Source organism: Rhagoletis pomonella, unplaced genomic scaffold (genome assembly GCF_013731165.1).
Source record: "Rhagoletis pomonella isolate Grant_MI unplaced genomic scaffold, Rhpom_1.0 Rhpom_scaffold_00014, whole genome shotgun sequence".
Lineage (NCBI taxonomy): Eukaryota > Metazoa > Arthropoda > Insecta > Diptera > Tephritidae > Rhagoletis > Rhagoletis pomonella.
In genome coordinates this window covers 844316-867728 of record NW_023458568.1, presented here as the reverse complement: position 1 = coordinate 867728, position 23413 = coordinate 844316, and the positions used below count along the sequence as shown (strand labels likewise).

Sequence of the window (23413 nt, the reverse complement as noted above, 5' to 3'; positions counted from 1 at the left end):
ACATACAACCATGCAGAGGTGGCAAACGAACTTTGTCCTTGGCCACAGTGCCTACCCACCATTTTTGAACCAAGAAATATTTTTTTTTATATAAATACATACATGTAAACATACTGGTCTCCACTCTCACTGAGTTAATCACTTGTCATTTTGTTTGCCATATATACGTTTTATCGGTGCACTTGCACAACATTCGCATTCGCAAAAGCTCCGCATTGATTATTGCGAAGGCGAAAGCGAATGCGAATGTTGAAATTAATGCGGAAGCTCCGCGGTTGCGAATGCGAATGCGTATATTCGCAACAACCCTGGTACATACATACATATAGCAGCAATTAATTTCATTTAAAGAAATGGCGTGTCGTCCATGGAGCGTATGAGTGGATATTTTTAACTTCTTCTGGCGAGGCGACATCTATCTCTAATTGTATGTCTTTGATATGATACCTACAACGAGGTTGATATCTAGACTAGGTTGATGTCTAGAATTTGCCATAAATAGCTTTGCTACATTAATAGTAGGTGCACTCTTTTGCAACCGAGCTACAAAAGAACACTCGCTTAAATGACGAAATACACGCAAAGCAACAACACAAACTCGGCTATTTATCCGAGCTCAGCCAGGTCGGTTAAAAAATACGCGACCTGAAGGCTAGTGTTGGTAAGTAAAAAAACTGCTCTATTGTGAATTGTTAATGGGAAAGTGGAGAGGGAAATTTTTGCTTCCTTTTATATGTGACTTATATTTTAAAAGAGTATATATATTATTACCTCGCATAATTGCTCATTTAAATTGGTTTTTGTATCTAAATCACGTTAAACTAATCACATTTTCTTGCCAGCTACCAACAGGGTTGCTTAAAGGAAATTTTACCCCAGTTGAGCGTTCTTTTGTCGCACGCTTACCAAAAAAAAATGCAGCTAGTATAAATGGTGGTCTGGACATACAACATTGCAAGTTGATAAAAGCGTTGTAAAAAATAATATATCTCAGTCCCATAGTCAGTCAGTTTTGATAACTTTTGATTTTGAAATTTTAGCAAAAGTCATTATAAACAATTTATGAGATTTAAAACGAAAAACGTGGAGCGCATGCAATATAAGCATTAGATTTAATTGACAATATTCTAACTACATACATAACATAGACCTAAAATTTCTACAGCGAAAGTACAAATTTGAGATCGATTTTAAGCGGTCGTTGTTAATATACCCACATACATACATATATTACTCTTCAATTTCAAATCAGACCTATTACATGCGCCCACGCTTTTCATTTTCAATCTCATAAATTGTTTATAATGACTTTTGCTAAAATTTCAAAATCAAAACAAGTTCTATGGGACTGAGAAATATTATTTTCTAATTTTAGTCCATTTATAAAAGCGTTTAAAAAGTTTTTTTTTTATTTATTTTCTACTTTTTAGTCTTGTCTGTATAAAATTTTGCAATAGGTACTAAAATAATTCAACTTGCAGTGAAAAGAGAACAGAAGACTATGCAAGCAAGATGTTGTTTGCTCACATTTAGTATATGCCTACATTAGAGTGGTTCATAAAAACACTCTTTTTGGAAATTCATAAACGCTACAACAGAATATTGTTATTTGTGATAAAAAAAGAGACACGTATTTTTTTATTTTGAAAAAAAGTTTTCTTAGAGGTCGCGCTGGTCAGTTTTTTATAAAAACGCTGATGTTCTCAATTTTTTTTTTCTGGACATGTTAAAATGCAGCTAAAATGTGGTTTTTACGTATAATTACTCTGGTATTATTGGGGAACTTTCCCTTAATTACACACCTGTCTTGGACAATTAGAATGGGTCTAGTTCCCGAAAATATGCTCTCGATAAGACACTAGGAAAATGAAAACGTTGATACTGAACGATTACGCATTGTCATGGGTTGGAAATTGTTACCAAGGGGTTTCTGGGGTTGCTAATTAGGAATCTGAAGTCAGTTTTACGCAATTCAAAATGGCGGTCCATTTTTTTTTTAAATGATTGGATTTGTTCGAAACCTGGCACTCGAGAGTTTTTGTGGTCGCCGATTACGGCGTATATTATTTATTTTATATTCAACAATTTTTATTGAGTTTGAGGCCGTTTATTAATGAAAACTTATTGTGGAAAAGCAAATTTAATTTGAAAAAATGGTAGAAGTGATAGCTATTTCGGAAATCACCACATTTCCTCATCAGACTTCACAAGCTCAATAAAAATTGTTGAATATAATTGTTATAAGGTCATAAAATAACAAAAAACTTAATGACCAGCACACCTAAGAGTTAAACATTCTAATAATAGAAATGTTAACAAAAACCAACAAACACATGATCAAATGAATTGCAGCGGAATAGCAGCGATTGATTGTAGTTGGCTTAACAAGTGAAATACTGGAAATAAGCACCAAGGCGAACTTAGCACAGTGCGTAGGAAACTGGCTGAGTCAGTGGGATCTTCGGTTCGAATCTTACTGAAAGAAGTCTGATGAGGAAATGTGGTGATTTCCGAAACAGCTATCACTTCTACCATTTTTTCAATTTATTGTTGCTTTTCCACAATAAGTTTTCATTAAAAAACGACCTCAAGCTCAATAAAAATTGTTGAATATAATTGTTATAAGGCCATAAAATAACAAAAAACAAATAACTTAAGGACGAGCACACCTAAAAGTTAAACATTCTAATAATAGAAATATTAACAAAAACCAACAAACACATGATCAAGTGAATTGCAGCGGAATAGCTGCGCTTTATTGTAGTTGACTTAACAAGTGCAATAGTGGAAATAAGCAACAAGGATTAACAAGGCGAACTTAGCACAGTGCGTAAGCAACTGGCTGAGTCAGTGGGATCGTCGGTTCGAATCCTACTGAAAGAAGTCTGATGAGGAAATGTGGTGATTTCCGAAATAGCTATCACTTCTACCATTTTTTCAAATTATTGTTGCTTTTCTACAATAGGTTTTCATTAAAAAACGGCCTCAAGCTCAATAATAATTTTTGAATAGGATTATACAATGTTAAAAACAAATATATAAACTAAATTTTCATGCATCACTAGTATCAGAGGCTATCAGCTGTCCGGAAAGTATAGCAATGGTTTAAATCAGAGGTGGGCAGCTTCGGCAGAGCATTTTTGTAGTGTGCGTGCAATTGATGTCACTGTGTGCGTGCGAACAAGTCTTGCGGTTGAATGAAACTTTAGCTGTCTTCCCAAGCAGAGCTTGTATGTATACGCGAATACGCCGCGCAGTCGGCCGCCGGGCAGACGCTGCCGAGCTGTGGTTTAAATCGTTCTGAGTAGGTCGGCGTCTTTTAGGAATCCATATATTGTTCTTATGTATTCTTCAGATGTGTTCATAAAAAGTAACACAGGGTTGGAGGCATTGAAGTTGCGTTGCCTTTTGGCATCAAGTCCTGGGAAAAAAGTAATTTGCTCAAGCACTCTTGATGGGGTATCACAGAATGGGCAATTATTGTCCGGCCCCTATCGAGTAGGTGAGCATGAGTGACTATGGTTTGTGCAAATCGGAGCCGTATGAACGGTATGAGCATGCTTGTTGGAATAGATGCCGGATAGTACGGTTTGATCCGGGTTGGGTTGATTATGGCGTAGTGGTGGTTGTAATCGATCCAATGAAGGGTCAACTTGCTACGTCTCTTTTAGTTAATAAGACGATATATGTCGCTTTTGATGAACATACTGGATGAAAAAGTGGGGATGAATCTTTGATCATTGGCCATTTTGCCCGCATAAGTATTGGCGTCGATGCCACTGTGGCTAGCTTCCCACATTATCTTCAGTTTTGTTTAAACAGCAGATGAGGCAGTCTCTAATGCTACTGATGATGTTGTTGGAGTTGTTACAATTGTATATCGTATGAAAACAAGACAGACTATCAGGGCAGATGATGTATTTTCCTGAATTTTCAGTAGCATATAGAACGGCACGGAAAATAGCAGTAGCTTCAGCCGTAGCAATGGAGCAGAATGGAAAAATTAGACCGTATGAAATTTGATTATTTTTGGTCGCTAGCGACAGGAAAATACGTATGTGCAGCCTTTGAACCATCAGTAATGACGAACCGCCAGTTATCATGTTTAAGTCGAGCCATAGTTTCACGGAACTCAGAGATGTAGACTGCGCTAGGAGTACTGGATTTAGGCAGGAGCGTTAAACGATCAACAAATGATTATTTTGAAACAAACCACGGTGAGTGGCAAGGTTTATGTAGGTGACGAATTTTTATCAAATGTGGCGCATTTATAGATTGAAGATTATATTTTTGGAGCACGTTTACGTGACGTAGCTGTGTATAAAGTGTTACGAAGCGTCAGATTGGAGCCGATGGTAAGCTTTGGGTAAAGTTTGCAGATGCTAACCTCCATGTTGTCCTTAAGGAAAGGTAACCCCCAGTCCGCCAATATGTTTTCTATGGGTGATGTAGGAAATGCTCGAAGAGACCTACGAATAGTAGTGTGATATGGGCCAGCAAGCATTTTTAAATTACTATTTGCGTGATGACCGTAGATTTCAAGAGTAGTTGAGGACTGAAAGTATAATATCTCTTACGACGTTAACCAGCAAATCGGGGTTAATGAGCGAACGCTCGCATGACAGGAATTTACAATATTTAAATTAGAAAAAAGTCTATCTCTAAGGTACTGGCAATGTTGTTTAAATGAGTACATACTGTCTAATACCATTCCAAGAAACTTAACAGTATGTGAAGATGAAATATTTACATTGTTGAAAGTGAGTGCAGGTAAAATACAATTATGTTTTTTACAAATATGTAGTAATCTCGATTTAGTGTAGGAAATTGAAGCGCCTGAGGAACGGGCCCATGAAGATAAAAGGGGAGGACTTCCTCGAAAGTCAAAGTAAGGTCAGAAGATTTTTTAAAATAGAAGAATGTCATCAGCATAGATTTATTTATTTTTTTCTTTCTTTTTTTTTTATTTGCAATCTATCTAACATAAAGACATTCAGCAAATTTATCTTATAAGATAATAACAGCGGTAGTTTTGCACACGTGTAAAGCTACATAAAGAATTACAAAATTTTTTACCCATACATTTAGTTTTTAAATTATTAAATTTTACATGTACTCCAAAGTGGTTCAGCTTCATTGTGTTATGGTACGCATACATAAGAGCAGTAGTGAAGGCAGCCGGCATGAAACAAAGGGAGCACTGTGGCTAGTCATGTCGGCTGGGCTGGGTTCATGCCTTCACCACTGTTCCCTGCGTCATAGCAGAGAGAAGTCATGCCAACGGACGGACACACAACAATTCATAAAATTAAAAAAAAAACAGTTACAAACAAAAAAGCTGATAAAGAAACGTTAAAATAAAATATTTAAAGTAAACGGAAAATTATATCCAACAATTCACAGTGTTTTCTCAGCTCTTCTATTTCGCATTGATTTTTGCTAGTGTCTTTTTTCTTTCGGTCTTCTTTAATACGAAGCGAATAAAAAAAATATTTTTCTTTTTCCTCCGCGTACTTTAAGGGTACAGTGCTTAGATTTGTTCTTATCATTTAACAATGCCCCCTGGGGCAAAAAATCTGGGGGACAACAGGTTTGCAGCGCTTTCCGACAGTCCCCAACCCAAACGTAAGAAACCGCAAAAACTTTCCGAAATTTTTCCAACTCTTCCAACAACAAAACAAGATGACCCTAAGTTTATAGTGCTAAAATCAGAAATTTCTGCAAAAGATCCACTTGCCAAAATAGCATGTTTTCGCGTTCACAACGCTTTACTCGCCATCAGCAAAGAAATAAATAAAATAAGCGAATTGCGTGATGGAAGTCTACTGCTATTGGTGAAAAACAAGCAAGTTGCGGAAAAGTTTATTCGTACCAAAATGCTCCCAGGCATAGGTGAAATTAGTGCAAGCTATCATCAAAATCTAAACTCCGTTAAAGGTACTATATACGCCCCCTTCCTCACCGATGTACCAGACGAAGAAATAATTGAAGGCCTTAGTGCATACAGTGTCTCGTCATATACAAGTTGAAGCGCAAAGTCGATGGCATTGAAAAATACACAGGTGTTTCGCTCCTCGCTTTTGACAGCTATTCCCTTCCAACAAACCTTTGCGTCGCTTGGAGAATAACCTCTGTTCCACCTTATATTCTAAACCCCATGAGGTGTAAAGCATGCCAGAAGTTAGGCCACACAGCTAAGCACTGTAAAAGCACGCCGATATGCGAGGTTTGCAGCCTTCCAGTGCATGCCAAAGAAAATGCAAAAGAATAATGTGTGCCAATTGCTTGGCCGAGCATCCCGCATCATCCAACATCCGCCCTTCATTTAAACAAAGTAAAGAGATACTAAAAATCAAAACTCTTAATAAAAGCTATAAAAAAATACAAAGAAAATATCTCAACAACACCCCTAACGCACACCTATTCCAATGCACTCAACTCTTCACTCCAGAATCCTCAGTCTAACTCAAATGAAAACCTCTCAGCGAGCATCTCAGCTACCACCAACAACCAAAGCACTAATATCACCAACAGCATCAATGATCTCACATCACCAACTCCAAACGTCTCTTCTCTAATCGAGAAACTCAAAAACCCAATCATAGTACCTCCTCTTACTTTAAAACTTAATCGCGGTTACTCGCTTGCAAACCAAGAGCAAACTATCGACCCAAACAGCAATGATCAATCGAACCGCACCAACTTACAGCCTCACATTGAGAAAATGATCACATAAAAAACAAGAAAATCGCTCTTCGGTGAGCTTTCAACTGTTGACACTCAGCTAAGCTGACTGCTCACTCTAGTTGTCTGCTTGCCTTGGGATTTTTCTAGTATTTTTTCTCTCTTTTTTTACCCATTTTCCTACTACTCTACAATGTTTACAATATTGCAGTGGAGCATCCATGGCTACGTTAATAGCTACAATTTCCTTCGACTTCTAATTAACTCTCACTCTCCACCCATAATTCTTTTGAACGAAACTCACTTAGCATACAGCACTAATACCTTCAATCCCAAACAATACATCGGCATATTTCATAATCTACCACACAACAACACTAACAAACAGGGCATTTCCATACTTATTAAAAGAAATATATCTTATAAAATAATACCCGTACAATCTCACTTAGCAGTTTTATCAGTTAAAATATACCTTGGACAAAAAATAAACATAATTTGCCTTTACATTCCTCCCAACCATAATTTTTCCAGTAATGACGTAACTCAAATACTAAGTCAAACAACTTCGCCAGGGATTCTTGCGGGCGATTTAAACGCATGGAGTACTACTTGGGGCTCCTCTTTGACAAATTATAGAGGTTGACAAATTGAGGACGTTATACTGTCTTCTAACCTACTCACTTTAAACAATGGTTCGCCAACTCACTTTTCGGACCACAGCACATTTTCCCACATCGACATATCACTATGCTCTACTTCCCTTTACACAAAATGCATATGGAATACACTCGACGACCTTTATGGTAGCGACCACTACCCTATCACTATTACTTTAAACTGTGGTCCATCCGCACAAAACTATAAACGTAAACGTACTTTCAAAATTGACCTTGCTGATTGGAATAAATTTCAAATGTTGGGCGAAAACAATTGCATGCAAAGGCCAACATCTCAAAACGTGAACCAAGAAGCGGTTTGAATGACCAGAATCATCCGTTCAGCAGCCAATGTCGCTATTCCTCTCTAGAGCGTCAATAAATCAACAAGTAAGGTTCCATGGTGGAACGGCGAACCAGCAGTGCTCAGACAAAGTAAGCAAACAGCTTCGTACACCTTTAAACGCTGTCGTACACTGCCAAACTTGTTAGCTTTCAAAAAAGCGAACGCCATTTTTCGCCGATCTCTGGAGCAAGCCAAACGTAAATGCTTAGAGGAATTTTCGCAAAAAATTGGTCCGTCTTCCAACTGCAAAAAAATATTGGCTGATTTAAAAAAACTGGCCGGTACTCCAGCAACGTCAAGTATCAATTGCATACATATGCCATCTATCTCGTTAACTAATCCCCTAGACATTGCCTTGGCATTTGTAAACCACTTTTGAAATTCAAGTTTGGGCAGCAACTTTAGCTCCCAGTTCCAAACCTGCAAAGCATCTACCCTTTCTTCGCAACCTAACGAGGCCATATTCCTGTCTTTCTCGGCTAAACAAACCCATCAGATTAGTGGAATTCGAATAAGCTTTATCTTCAGTCAACGGTAAAACTCCCGGATTGGATAAAATTCAATATCCGATGATCAGAAATATGCCAAAAAAACTAAAAAATTCGCTTAATCAGACTCTACAATGATATATTTGATACCTCTGTTACCCTCAGTTTTGGAAAACATCTTGTATAATCCTCATCCTAAAGCCTAGTAAATCTGCCACCGAAATCGACAGCTACAGACCAATATCGCTTCTTCCGTGTATGGGAAAATTGTTAGAAAAAATTGTTGAAAATCGTTTAACGTGGTACGCTAGGAAAAACAACTAAATCTGCCCAAATCAAGTTGCCTACAGAAGAGGCCATGGTACAATGGACGCCCTGCTGCTTCTTGACCACTTTGTAATGAACTGCCTTGCGAGTAGGAATCACGTTTCAATCCTGTCCTTAGATTTCCATAAAGCTTTCTACAGAATAGGCAGTCACATCATAATCAGACAGCTAAAAAAATGGGCAATCGGTCCTAAAGTGCTAAACTTCATTAAGGACTTCTTAACTAACAGAAAAATTAAAGTATCCATAAATAACTTTCTTTCCTCCACAATACCACTACAAAACGGGACGCCGCAGGGCTCTCCTCTTTCAGCATTACTATTTGTAATAACTTTCGACGAGATAAGCCAAATACTTTCATGCCATAAATATATCCAATATCAAATTTACGCGGATGGCGTTCTAATTTATTGCAAAATCTGTAAACTAAACGATGCAAACAGAATTTTTTCTAAACTTTTACACGACATTTCTAACTGGTCATTAACATCCGGCGCCTCTTGGTCATTAGACAAAACTCGCATTCTGCACATTTGTCGTAAAATAAATTGTAATGGACTAACGCTTACTTTCAACAATACTAATATAGTATGTAAGTCTCAACTAAAAATTTTAGGATTAATTTTAGATTCTAAATACAATTTTAGTGCACACTGCAAACATTTAAAAAATTGTCTACTAAAAATTCTTAGTATTGTAAAATATCTGTCCAGTAAGCACGTCTTAGTACATCCAAATATGCTAGTTAATGTTGTCAAGGCATTAATGTTGTGTAAAATTGATTATGGTCTCCCGATATATGGATACTGCGCGAAGAAATACATAAACCTATTAAGCGCCCCGTATCACCATGCTATACGTAGAAGCTTAAGGACCAAGGCGTATTTAACAAGGTGGTGTTGGCCGTATATAAGTAAAAAATTACACTGACAAATTATACGCTGATGTCCATACTGTCATTGGTATGAATTACAACAAACACATCATTTTGACGTAATGGCCTCCGCGGCGAAAAACTCAGCTGTCGCCCCAACACCACCTTGTTTAATACACCTTGTTAAGGACTTTCTCTACTTCACCAACTAAAATCATTCTGGCGGAATCAGGCTTGCCAAGTATCTCAACTAGAATCGTTGACACGACGCACCTCTTATCGGGAAAATACTTGGAAGGTACCAATAAACTCCTATCTAATGTTTTTAAAACTACAGCAAGCAGGAAAAGACTGCCCAGAATGCATTCGGCCATCACAAAATGTGTATCGTTTGCTAAAGAGAATGCATTACCACTCGCCTTTCGAAGGAAAGCTGTTGAAAAATATTCATCATGCTTAATCAGTAAAGACGCTTTTCCTGATAAACTGCTAAACATGTCGAAAGAGAACACACAAAACGAAGCTTTTCGTGCCATTTTTCAAGAACAGGAAGCCAACTACCAATCTGACGGTTGGACCTTCGTCTTTACAGATGGATCCAAAACGCATGATTCCACCTCGTTCGCTGTCGTCACAAAAGCAGGACATGAGCTCTCCAGTTGGCTCCTCCGCCCAACTTGCTCTATTTTTACTGCAGAGGCTTTAGCGATATTAGAGGCTATCAACTACGCCAAAAGAAATAAAGGAAAGTACCTAGTATGCACAGACAGTAAGTCATGTATATCGTCTATATTATCTCCTGCTAATTCCAATCCAATCCTATCAACGATTCGAAATGCAGTGATTAGCACTCCGCATAAGTTAAAAATCGTGTGGGTACCTGGGCACGTTGACATAACAGGTAACCAGATGGCCGATTCTGCTGCAAAACGCGCGGGAAAAACACCTACCCTCACTATGGAAATCTTTACGAAAAATGATCTTCGTGGCTTAGTCAAGAGCAATCGGAGGCTTGCTGAGATGAACCACTGGTTCATTTCAACCACCACTATACCAATTTCTATCCAGATTGTGCCAAACCTATTTACCCGTCAACAGTAAAAACAACCACAATCAGACCTTTTATACGCCTTAGGATTGGCCACACACTTTTACCACACTCCAACCTGCTCCGGGAGTTCTGAACTATCGTGTCCTCTCTGCGGAAACACAGTATCAATACAACACATCCTTTGGCTTTGCCCATCATTCAATACTTCAAACAACCAGGACAATATTGACCTCAAACAAGCTTTATGTGAGGAAAAGGCCAAGGACTACATCCTCGCCCTCCAGACACTCATCCGGCAACACCCAACGATGTGCAACTAGGACCATCTGGAGCGCATTTACGACGGGCTGCGCGTCAAGTACCGACTCTTCGTGAAGCGGAGCGAATTCCACACTATCGAGGAGCTGATGTGTATGAATTACTGAAGAACAAGGAATCCAGGCAGAATCGACAGGCGGCGCATAGCTTATCCACCGTAGATGGTCAGTGTGATTGGAGGAACACCTGCTGGCGATGTAAGAATCGTGGACATACACGCTTCCACCGTATCAGCGCGCGGCGGCTGTTCTGCTCCCGATGCGGACAGGATGGGATCTATTCCAGGGATTGCCGGTGCCACAAGTTAACATCAGCAGTTCCAACGGTGACAACTTCACACAATGCCCCAGCTACATCACTGCAATTTGAGAGGCGACACTTCGACTGTCGCTTCTACGCCGACGTCACCATCGAAGGCCTGAAGTTACGGGCGCTGGTGGACACAGGGGCCACGCTGACGTACGTCGACGAGAGCACGCGCGCATCCGTCCCCTGCCCAATCAGCAGGACGTACAACTCGCGGATCAAACCTGCGTCGCAAGCACGCCCGTCAGGATTGAATACAATGGTCGGTTCACTCACACATCGGTAGCAGTGATTCCCAACCTGGCGGAGCGGATAATATTAGGAATGGACTTCCTAGCAAAACGAGGCATCGTCATCACATTGGATGGCCAGCCACTGGCTCTCGCTACACCACCAAAGGTAGGGCCGACACCCGCTCTGTGCGGCCTAGCGGAGAGAGCGCACCTCAGCGCTGTTAGTGGGACCTCCATCGTACCCTCGGTCGGCTGAGCGTAGGTACAAACTGTAGTCAACAAGGTGTGATTGACACTCAGTGCGCTTTCTTGTAAAATAAAAGAAAACTTTGTTTCCAATTGACCGATAGTACATTTCTTATATGAGCACTGCCAAATTCAATCGCACTTTGTTAACTAGGCTTTGGATAGGAATGTGTGTACATATAAAGTTTCCTTTTTCTACTTTTGTAAGTTAATTAATTTTCTTGGGTTTCGCTTTCTGTTTCTTATTTATAAAATCATTTACTTTCGCTGTTTTGCTCTGATTTTCTTTTAGTTAAATAAACTTTAATTAGAATTATATTTTTTTTGCATACTTTTAAAATAACTACGCAAAAAAAAAATTATTTGTACTTTCCGTGACTCACCCAACTTTGCAGCAGGCCGCCTTGGCCTCTTTTCTGGCGGACAGGCATGCATACAATTTTGATAATTTTGGCTGGAGCAGACAGCTTTCTGATACAACTCTGCGCTGAACTGGTTTTCAAACGAGTTAAATGATTTAACTGGTTCAATTTTCCAACAAAAATTTCGTGCGATTTAACTTGTTTATAAACACTTTTTTTTCATTTAACTTGTTCAAACCCATTTAACATGTTTAACTCGTCAATTTGAACGCAGTATTAAACCGTGTAAAACTCGAAACTATGAAAAAGTGGAAAAAAGTAACAATAATTCACAAGGCGAACTTAGCACAGGGCGTAGGCAACTGGCTGAGTCAGTTGGATCGTCGGTTCGAATCCTACTGAAAGAAGTCTGATGAGGAAATGTGGTAATTTCAAAAATAGCTATCACTCCTACCCATTAAATAAAAAAATAAATAAAAATTATTGTTCCTTGTCCACAATAGTTTTTCATATAAAAACGGCCTCGAGCTCAATAAAAATTGTTGAATATAATTGTTATAAGGCCATAAAATAACAAAAACAAATAACTTAAGGACGAGCACACCTAAAAGTTAAACATTCTATAAGTAGAATTATTAACAAAAACCAACAACCACATGATCAAGTGTGAAATGCAGCGCAATAGCTGCGCTTGATTGTGTTGGCTTAACAAATATATGAAAAAGTGGAAAAAAAGCAACGATAATTCACAAGGTGAAATTAGCAAATTGCGTAGGCAACTGGCTGAGTCAATGGGATCGTCGGTTCGAATCCTACTGAAAGAAGTCTGATGAGGAAATGTGGTGATTTCCCAAACAAGCGAATTCATATTACAACAAACACATCATTTTGGCATTCAGAAGGACCGCGACCAAAATCTAAATTCGCCAGTAACACCACCTTGTATAGGGCTCTGTCACACGGTCAGTAATTATCACGATATTTGGATCGCGATCCATATTGATGGATCGCGCACGAATGCTACATGTTCAATATATATCGCGTCAGTATTTGCATAATTTTTGTGCTGAACGCTTATTATGACGCAAGAAAATATTTTTATTTTGTACGCATAATTTGCAGATAATGCATTAACATTTATTTTAAAATTTTCAATATTAATTAAAATTTGTTCAATTTGTTTTGAAAGATTTTAAGCCCCGAGAGCGAAGGCAGAGCCGATGTTCGCATTATGAGAGTAAAAAATGTACTGACGAAATGTATGGATCGCGTTTTGAAAGTGATGCACGCTCAATATTTACTGACGGTATTACGATCATGGTTGCCACTCGCCAACATTTTTTTCTACCAAAATCTCTTGAGAAAAGTTACCAGAAGTTACCCAATCTTCACTACCAAAATCTTCACTTCTTCACTGAGAAAAAAATATACTGAATAACACTCCTATATTTCATAACAAATATGTATATACTTACAGCCCGGTTCTGTGCACTTAATAAATTCAATATTTTTATAATTTGTCAATTTTTGATTATTTATCAAGAGCTCCCAGTTCTAGCACAGAAGTTTAAATCTATTTTCTTGATAAATTATCAAGATTGAAGATGCTATTGACAATTATAATATATTTTTTTTATTAGAAAATATTTTTCTGTCAATTAATTACTGCATGTGCCGTTATTCTCATTTTCGTTGTTGGTGTTTCCGACAGGGTAGGAGTATGATGTAATGTGGAACGATTTTCCATCATCCGTTTTCAAATTCGGTTTGGTGACAAACCGGTTTCGGCGTTGTGCCATTTTCAGTGTAATTTTTCGTTCGGAATGTGCCGATACTTGCACCTGCGACTCACGGAATAATAGCATTTCGAGTAAATTGCGAAAATTGCTAATTTTTTTGCTATTTTTTCGGTTTTTCATAATCTATTGTACGTCGAAACATATGTCGGTAGGTGTCGAAATACATGTCGGTAGATGGGTCTGGTAAAAAGCACGCGACATTTTTTTTTTTGTCGGAATAATCAAAACGGTTTATGGACCTTACCAAAAATTGCCAGATGGCCAGTATTAATATGTGAGAGGGTAGAATTCAAAATGTATCGCAAAAATTCGAAAGTTGTTTTAAAAGTGCAGCCCTTGGTGCTGCCACTGTAATTTAAATATTTCCAGTATTCGAATATGAGATGTCTCTAATTTAATCAAAGTAATTTTGTAAAAGTGTCAGTAGTGCTGCCACTGAAACTCGAAGGGTTTTTATAATTACGCACATTCAAAACATAATTCATTTCTTTCTAGTAATGCAAATAGATGTTTAGTTGCCAAAGTTACCAAAATGAAATAAAAGTTACCAAGTTACCAAACCGTTTAAAAGTTACCAATTTTGGTAGAAAGTTACCAATTGTCGCAACCATGATTACGATCCGCGATCCAGATTTCAAACTTTTTAGAAATTTTGCGATATGGATCACGATCTATCAATACTGCATGCTACACCGTCAATAAATTCCGCGATACTGGGATCACGTCAATAAATACTGATCGTGTGACAGGGCTCATAAATTCGCCTTGGTATAAAGGAAATATCGATAGTCGCCATCAACCATAGATGTTTAGCAAAATTGCAAAAACATCGATGCATCGATAGTGCCACGATGTTTTTTCTAGAGCTCCAAAAGCATCGATATTCGCCGTACTCGATATTTTCGATATTTAAGAGCCGAAAACTCGATATATCGATATATATCGTTAATTTTTAATTCTACAATGAAACACTGAAAAAACATCTACTCATTCAAAAAATGCACAGAACCATTTACCAACAGGAAATTTTATTATACATATATATGAGGTACATATGTATGTATAAACAGTGACCCACACTCAAAATCACACAGTGATATTATTACAGTATTCGCAATGTTTTTTCATTCTATATGTTTTTTCATTACTTTTTTATAAAAGTATAGCTCTATGTGTAACAAAAGCCATATAAACCTAAATTGTAAAATTTTTGGAAAAATTAGAAAAAATTCAAAAAAGTTTCTTAAAAATTGTGAACTTTTGGCTGAGATTTCCATTACGGAACCAATTGCTATTCCGTGCAAAGTATGGTGAATTTTTTTATGAATCTCGGTGGGCATACTAATGGAGGTCTCCTTTAACTATATTTATCACTTTCACAATGTTGTTGCTAATAGTACTTAAGTTATTTGTTGTTGAAATATCCCGCTTGCTATCACCACATTTTATTATAACTCCACACCTATCACTTTTATTTACACAAATATATTATCCTTAAAAGGTTCGCATGCGTTTGTAGTACCTTAATATACAACTATTAATTAATTAATTAAGTAAAACGCGTTAATAAATGTCTTCACAAACGTTTGCACATTTCACAAACAAGCAGAAATAACAATGGCTGACAGTAACACTAAATGTATGCTACCATACGTTAAAAAAATACACCACAAATAAGTGCGTATAATTAGGGGTATAAGTGTGCAATACGTACATTGCTCTTATTCAAAATAATAATATTAGGATCGATAACGGTATAATTTTTTCGGGGGGAAATAATATTTACTGGTGCTATTATAGTTCAAAGTACACAAATGTAGAAAACGTACATCGATAATTTGAAAAATAATGAAAATTTTTAATAAAAAATCGCGCGATTTTTTATTAAAAATTTTTCCCTGCGGCGCTTTTTCCATAAAAATCAATACTTCGATAAATAATGAAAATTGTTAATAAAAAGTCGCGCGATGTTTTATTAAAAATTTTCGCCTGCGCCGCTTTTCCCATAGAAATCAATATTTCGATAAATAACTAAGTTAACATTTTTATTACAAAATCTCTCGATTTTAGACTGAATCACTTTTTTTTATCAATACATCGACATTTAATTAAAAAAAATTAATTACAATGCCCGTTTTTATTGTTTCTCGTTTTCAGTGTTTTTTTTTTGGGCATTTTTTGTTGTGTGGCAGCACCGACATTGTAGTACAATTGGTTTACAAAGCAAAAAGTGAGGTTGAAGTTGGCATTTTTTGCAACTTAAAATTCAATTTTCATAAAAACTATAAGCCTCCGGAGGGTGGGGTTTTCAGATTTACAATCACAAAAAGCCGCTCTAAACCCCCTCATTTTTGTTTTTTTTTAAAGCCGGGTTCCGTATTGGAAAATTTTCCCGAGATTTTTAATAAGAATTGCTCTAAAACAATGTGGTATGCAGATTTTTAGTCTATTAAATCAGTCACTGATGTTGTTTGGCGCAAAAATAAGTAATGAGAAAATGGCTTTCCCATACTCGATATCGAAAAAAATATCGATGTCAGCAAAAAAACACTTAATTGATATATCGATACTGACATCGATATATTTGCAGCTCTAGTTTTACCCACCGCTAATCTACATATGTTGAGTGCCGATTAAGTTATTTGTTTAGGGATTTGTCTATTTAATAAACTTTCACATATAAGTTTTACCTGTGAAAAGCAAAACAGACTTATAACGCGTGATTTGCTCTTTAATTATTCGAGCTTTGTGATAATGATGTACTAAATAAAGAAAAAATATTTTATTAAAATGTAACCGAGTATTCCTACATCAGAAAAATATTTTAACTATTGTTTGATAAAGCACGCGGTGTATGCTTATACGATAGACAAACATATAAAAAGAATTGAAAGTTTAGTTAACTATGGCGAAAACGTATGATTACCTCTTTAAGTTGTTGTTAATTGGGGATTCTGGCGTAGGGAAAACCTGCATTTTATTCCGTTTTTCCGAAGATGCCTTCAACACCACCTTTATTTCGACGATAGGTAAGTTTTATGTCGATGAAATTGGGGAATCTATCATAACATATAATCGTAATTATTTTACATTTACATAATTTGAATTTCAACTCATCATCTAAAGGAGGTCTATGTAAAGTTTGAAAACGCGGAACCTTTTAGTTTTAAAGTAATTTGTTATTAAAGTTTGTAATTTTAACCAACTTGCATGGGACCATTTTACAATATATAATGCACTTTCCACTAAATTTACACGTTATTTACACTCTTAATACTTTTAGTATATAAAGCTTTTTATGAAAAATTGATTGTTATTTAATTAATATGAGAGTACATGCAGAATATGTGTAAATGGCAGCAGGATTGTGTAGCTGTGTGTAATGCTGTACTCCGGGGTTACTAATCTAAAGCTCACCCATAATCCGAGACCGGAAATGAAAATTTTTAATTCATTAAAGAGTTATTTGCAAAAAACACTTGCACTTTTCGTACTCTGTTTTGATGAATTTGATGCAAATAAATGGAGTAAATGAACTCAACACGTATTTATAAGTTTTTGTAAATATTTTATTTATTTATTTATTTATTTATAAGTTGCACAAATTAAGACTAAGTCTTTTGCCTGCACATCAACTGGGAAATGTTTAGTAGCCCACTTATCGTTTTTGGGGTGGGGGGCGGAGGGGGAGGGGGCGATTTTGAATAAAGAATAAAAAAGTTAATTAAAAATAGAAAAAAACAAGTTTTTATAAAAAAAAAATGTTCTTTTTAACATATGTATTTTTGCGTAGAATTCCTTTCGGGTACTGTTTAGTAAGTGGCCCACCTATTTCGGGGTATTGCGTCCAAAGGGGTGACTCGATCCAAAAAAGGGGGGGAGGGGTGAACACCTTTTGCAGAGAACACCTTTCTGCGTAGTTTACTAGTTCTAGCTCAACACCCAAGCAATGCTTTCACCTGTCCAGTTTTACACGGCGATGTCATTGGCGGTAGCAATTGAGGCCCAGTGCATTACTTTGCAACCAGTTTTTAACCGATTCCGTTTTGGACAGTTTTTCTTTTATAAAAGGGGAAATACACGACACCAGCTTGCTGGCGCCATCGAGTGATTGTACCATCAAGTTCGAAGCATATAACATACAAGCATGCTGGTACAATATTTATTTCTTTACAAATGAGGTCCGGAAAAGATCGAAATGAGTAGAAGCGAAATTTCATAATATTTTTACCATTTGGTTAAACATCGGCTTTTTTATTTCACAACTGCAATATTATTAACTTTAATCTTCCACAAACACGGCTTTGACTCATATAGTGTAAGAAATTTAAGCCAAAATACTTTTTACTTGAAAAAAATGAGCTAATTTCACCATTCACGACACCAGCATGCTGGTACAATCATAAAAATATCAAATCGTTTTTGATGTCGCGCCAGCAGCTGGTACAATCACACCACAAGGCCATACACTGTCAATGGGCTGGTACCAACACTTGATGGCGCCATTTTTGGATATTTTTTTCGATTTTTCCTTTCTTGTACAGATTCCATTTTTGTTACATATTTTATTAAAAAAAAATATTGTAAGCTGCACGCAACAATTTGAATACATTAAATTTGAAAACAACTGCCTCCACCGCGATTTGAACTCGCGACTAACGATAGTTGAGTCGGAGGTCTTCTCGCTGAGCTACTTTCGTATTGTACGAGTAGTGAGCATTTGCACATTTATACCGCAAGTTTCAACTGTCCCGCTCTGCATTCCTTTTGCACTAGTTCAGAGATAGTTCTGAGATATGTAGCTCGGAACTAGTGCTTTGTCAGACTGTCTCTAAATTTTACTGCAGGGCTCTTATGCATTCATAAGGTATAGGCTTTCGATGCTTTCTCCTGGTACGAAAAAACGCATGCTTGTTACGTGGGTGCGTGGAAAACATTGATCCCTTATGGATTGACAGGCAGCTAAAATTTAAAAGAATGCATCTTTTTCGTAAATTTATTATAATAAGTAATTAAAAATTTTTGTAAACCGTCCAACGTGTGTCAAGTAATTGTTTAGGCATTTGGACGATCAATAGCTATCACACCATGTTGTCATATGTGAATTCTGTTGTTGTTGTTGTTGTTGTAGCGGCTACAACAACCCCGCCCAGATCGGTTGGTATCTCAGTCGTTGTCGTCAAGTTCCACTAACGGCAACCCTAGGAAGCGTGCAGCTTCTGTGGGGTTTGTCCACAGGGACAAGGCCGTTAGGGTTGTCGGGTTTTCCGGGCATGCGAAGAGATGTTTCGAGTCATGTGGGGTCTCTCCGCATGCCGGACACTCATTCGGCACATCCTCATTCCACCTACTCAGGTAGGAGTTCAACCTGCTGCGGTAGGCCCAGGAAACGAGCTGTTTCGATGGGGTCGGACCAAAGGGAGTGAGGTGTTAGTTGAGTCGGATTGAGCTGGCATGTGAAGAGGTGGTTGGTGTCGTGGGGGGAGTCTCCACATGCCGGGCACTCATTTGGGATGTTTGGGTCGAGTCTGGACAGGTAGCTGTTTAGGCGGCTACAATATCCAGACCGTAACTGAGCCAGGGTAACGCGGGTCTCTCTAGGTAACTGAAGCTCCGTCTCTTCCACAGGTGGTGATTGGGCTCCGATAACGACATTCCTAGGCCGGGAGTCGAGGTAGGTGGAGACAGACTCTCTATGAATGTCGTTAATCGCTCGTCTGTACGTCATTGGGTCCAGTGGTTGGTCTGTGTAGGTCTGGACTGCGTCCTTGTACATGAATAGGTGCCCCCTGACGTGCCTGGGCGGAGGCTCCTCCTCCAGCAGTGGTCTGTTGGGGTGTTCACTTCTGTGACACCCCACAAGAAACTGCTTACAGAGCATCTTGTTGTGTTCCCTTACGGGGAGCACTTGGGCCTCACTGTGTAGGTGATGCTCAGGCGTCATCAGAAGGCACCCAGTCGCTGTCCGGAGTGCGGCGTTCTGACAAGTCTGTAGCTTCGTCCACTGCGTCCAACTAGTCCCCGGCGTCCAAACTGGCGCAACATAATTTAGAACCGGCCGGCCAATTGCCTTGTATGTTGCCAACAACGTTTCTTTGTCTTTGCCCCAAGTGCTGCCGGCGAGCGACTTGAGGACCTTGTTGCGGCTCTGTACTTTGTTGACAACTGCGGTTGTGTGCGCGGAGAAAGAGAGCAGGCTATCAAAGGTAACCCCTAAAATTTTCGGGTTGTTCACCGTCGGTATTGGTGTGCCGTCGACGTGAATGCCTAATTCAAGCCTGACCTCCTTCGTCCAGGTGGTGAAGAGGGTCGCCGTTGATTTCGTTGGGGAGAGGGTTAGGCTCCTTGCAGTGAAGAAGCGAGGAAGGCTGGAGAGATAGCCGTTTACTTTTGAGCAGAGGTCATCAATTCCATTCCCAGACGCCAAAATCGAACAGTCATCAGCGTAGGAGATCAGGGAAACTCCTTCAGGTGGCTGGGGGAGTTTCGAGATATAGAAGTTAAAAAGTAAGGGGGAGAGAACACCACCTTGTGGAACCCATTGTTTTATTCTTCTAGGTTTCGAGGTTTGATCTCTGAAGATTACTGATGATTACCGACCACTCATATAATTCGCCGACCATCGCTTCAGTCCCTGTGGGAGAGAGGAGGCCTCAATGTCTTCTAGCAGCGTGGAATGGCAGACGGTGTCAAACGCCTTTGACAAGTCCAGCGCTACTAGGACAGTTCTCTCACAGGGGCGGTTTCGATTTAGGCCGCGGGTTATCTGGGTGTTTATGGCGTTAAGTGCTGTTGTTGTGCTGTGCACTTTACGGAAGCCATGCTGATGTTTCGCTGGGGTTAGGTGGCAGGTGAAGTATGGGAGCAGCAGGGCCTCAAGTGTCTTCGCGACCGGGGAAAGGAGCGTTATCGGGCGATAAGAGTCTCCTCTGTTGGCGGGCTTCCCCGGTTTCAGCAGTGGGACCACTCTCCCTGATTTCCACACATCAGGAATGATGAGAGTGGTCATAGACAAATTGAGGACCTCCGTGAGGTATGCTACCCCCACAGGCCCCAAATGTTTCAACATCAGCATACAGATTCCGTCGGGTCCAATGGCTTTGGAGGCTTTCGCCTTCCCGATGGCCCCCTTTACTTCACCGCTGGTGAAAACAAGTGGTGCATCGTTTTTGGGCAGTTTGTGCAGCCTCCTGGTCACTCGACGTTTGGCCTTGTCTACCGAAGGATGCAGTGTGAATTGCCGACTGAAATAGTTCGCGCATTTCTTCGGGTCCGATGAGGCGTGACCTTCGAATGAAATTTCCACTCTGTCATCACGCTTCGTCGGGTTGGACAAGGACCTCACGGTTGACCAGAGCTTACTCACACCAGAGGTGAAGTTACAGGCCTTCAAGTGCTCTTCCCACTTTGTCCGCTTGTGTTGATTTACCAGTTGCCGAATCTCCAAATTAAGTTCCCTCAAGCGGGGGTCCCCGGGGTCGACCTGGCGTAGGTGGTCACGCTCATTTGCTAGTACAGCTGCTTCAGCCGGGAAATTTGGGCGGACTTCCGCGATGCGTCCGGACGGTATGAAGCGAGCTGCTGCGGCTGTGACTACCTTGCGGAACTGGCGTTCGCCAGCATGTACGTCTGTGGGTGTGGGGAGGGCGGCGAAGCTGCTCTCGGTAACTTCCGCGAAGCCGTTCCAATCAGCTTTGTTGAAGTTGGTGTAGGTTCGGTGATCCGTGGGAGCAAAGTCGGTGGGCTTATTGATCGAGATGATTATGGGCAGATGGTCTGATGCTAACGTTAGCATAGGTCGCCATGATGTGCTATTTATCAGACCAGCGCTAGCAATTGTTACGTCTGGCGAGCTGCTGCAGCTGCCCACAATCCTGGTGGGGGCGTCGGCGTTCATGGTGCAGAATGTCGAATCGTCTATCTGCTCAGCCAAACTGTTTCCCCTCCGATCATTGGCCAGGCTTGAGTGCCAAAGATCGTGGTGCGCATTGAAGTCACCTACTACCAATCGGTTTTCGCCTCTGAGTAGCGCACCTATGTCAGGGAGATATCCAGCCGGGCAGCAGGTGACAGGGGGTATGTACACGTTAAATATTTCGAGCTCGACATCGCCTGACCGGACAGCTATGTCCTGACATTCTAGGGTAGTGTCCCTTGGGTCGATGTCTTCTTCGATTAGCCGATACTGCACTGTGTGGTGTAGAATGAACGCTAGTCCACCACCGTTATCTCGCTCGCGATCTTTACGGAGCACATTGTAGGCGGCGCAACCCAACAGAGTTGAGTTGCTGTGCAGCTTCGTTTCTTGGACCGCAGCTATCAATATGCCGTGCCGACCCATGAAGACTGCTATCTCCTCAATCTTGCTCTGGAGTCCGTTGCAGTTGAGTTGGAGTACGTTTATGTTCCTTGGGAGGCTGGTCGCGATACGGGAGGTCAGAGAAGTGTGGGGCCTACCTTGGGCCTGTTGCGCCTGACGCAGTTGCTGTTGCAGCCTGATGGTAGGTGGCTGCGATATGGGCGTTGTTGTCTGCGTCGGCGGTGCACTACAGCAAGGGGCGCTGTAGTTTGTAGTCCATTCGCGAGTGGTGCGTAGACCAGAACATAGCCGGAAGTGACACCAGCCAAGGCATGTGTTGCATTTGACTGATGTCACATTCCGGTATATTCTGTTCTGGCACACGGAGCAGATGGTGTGGGCAACCAGTAGCTGCTGGTTGGCTCGCGCTCGCGAGTGGGACCGGCCGGTAGGTTGTGTGGGAGGGGTGTGTTGGGAGGTTTGCTGTTGCTCAGGGGAGCTTCTAGGGGCCGTGCAGGCTCTTCGGGTGCTCGGTCGCACCCGTGCATTACGCGAGTGGGTAGCCGTGGAGGCTGATTGTGCCATTTGGCTTGAGCAACAGGGAGCCACAAAGTTTGTGGTCCACTCCCGGTGAGACCTAAGGCCAGAGCAGGTTCTTAGGTGACTCCACCCGTTGCAGGAGTTGCACCTAACCGAAGTGGAGTTCGGTTGGAGTCGATTCTGGCAAACACAGCAGAAGTAAATTTCAGGTCCGGGGTTGGGCTCTACGCCCGCCCGGAGAAGAAGGATGCGGAGCAATCCGGCTGCAAGGTATTGCTCCATGGACGGATAATGATTAATGGGTATCGCCGATCTAGACCGAAACAACAGCCCTTGGTCGGATGAAACCCGAGTCATTCCGGTACGTAGAACCGGCTGTCGTGGGAATGCCGTCTCGTCTATGTCCAGGGGTGGTGTGCCTAGAACGGCATTCACAGGTCTAGAGTCTACATAACTCGAGACTGAGTCCCTGTGAATGCCGTTCAGGGCCTGTGAATTCTGTCGACAATGGCGCATGGTGTCAAGTTAGCACTACATACCATTTTTTTCTTAAAAAAACGAGAGCTACAAATTTTTTCTTTCCACAACAAATTTTAAAGTTAAAAGCTACAATTAATGGCATGGTAACATATTGGATATCTCAATTCTATCAACTAGGTGTATGGTGTCAAGTAGGCACTACATACCATTTTTTCTTAAAAAACGAAAGCTACAAATTTTTTTCTTTCCACAACAAATTTACAACAAAAAAGCTACAATTAATGCCGTTGTAACCTTTACAAAAACCTCAATTCTGTCGTTGTTGTTGTTGTTGTAGCAGCATACAAATTCCCCAAAGACTTTTTGGGGAGTGTTGCTGGAGTGACAGTCCTTGGCCAGAT

At 40.1% G+C, this 23413-nt stretch overlaps 1 protein-coding gene across 2 annotated transcripts in view; it reads left to right on the top strand.

Annotated features, from left to right (window-relative positions):
* The window catches only part of LOC118749162 (ras-related protein Rab-8A), a 321618-nt gene that overhangs the window by 36068 nt on the left and 262137 nt on the right, over positions 1-23413 (top strand). Inside the window, exon 1 of one of the 2 annotated variants that reach the window (XM_036483930.1) lies at positions 16283-16722. The exons of the other annotated variant lie outside the window; for it this stretch is intronic. Within the exon in view, the coding sequence (XP_036339823.1) occupies positions 16599-16722 (124 nt within the window). The 5' untranslated portion in view covers positions 16283-16598. Of the gene's footprint in view, positions 1-16282; positions 16723-23413 lie in introns of those variants that run through there. 2 annotated transcript variants of the gene reach the window in all.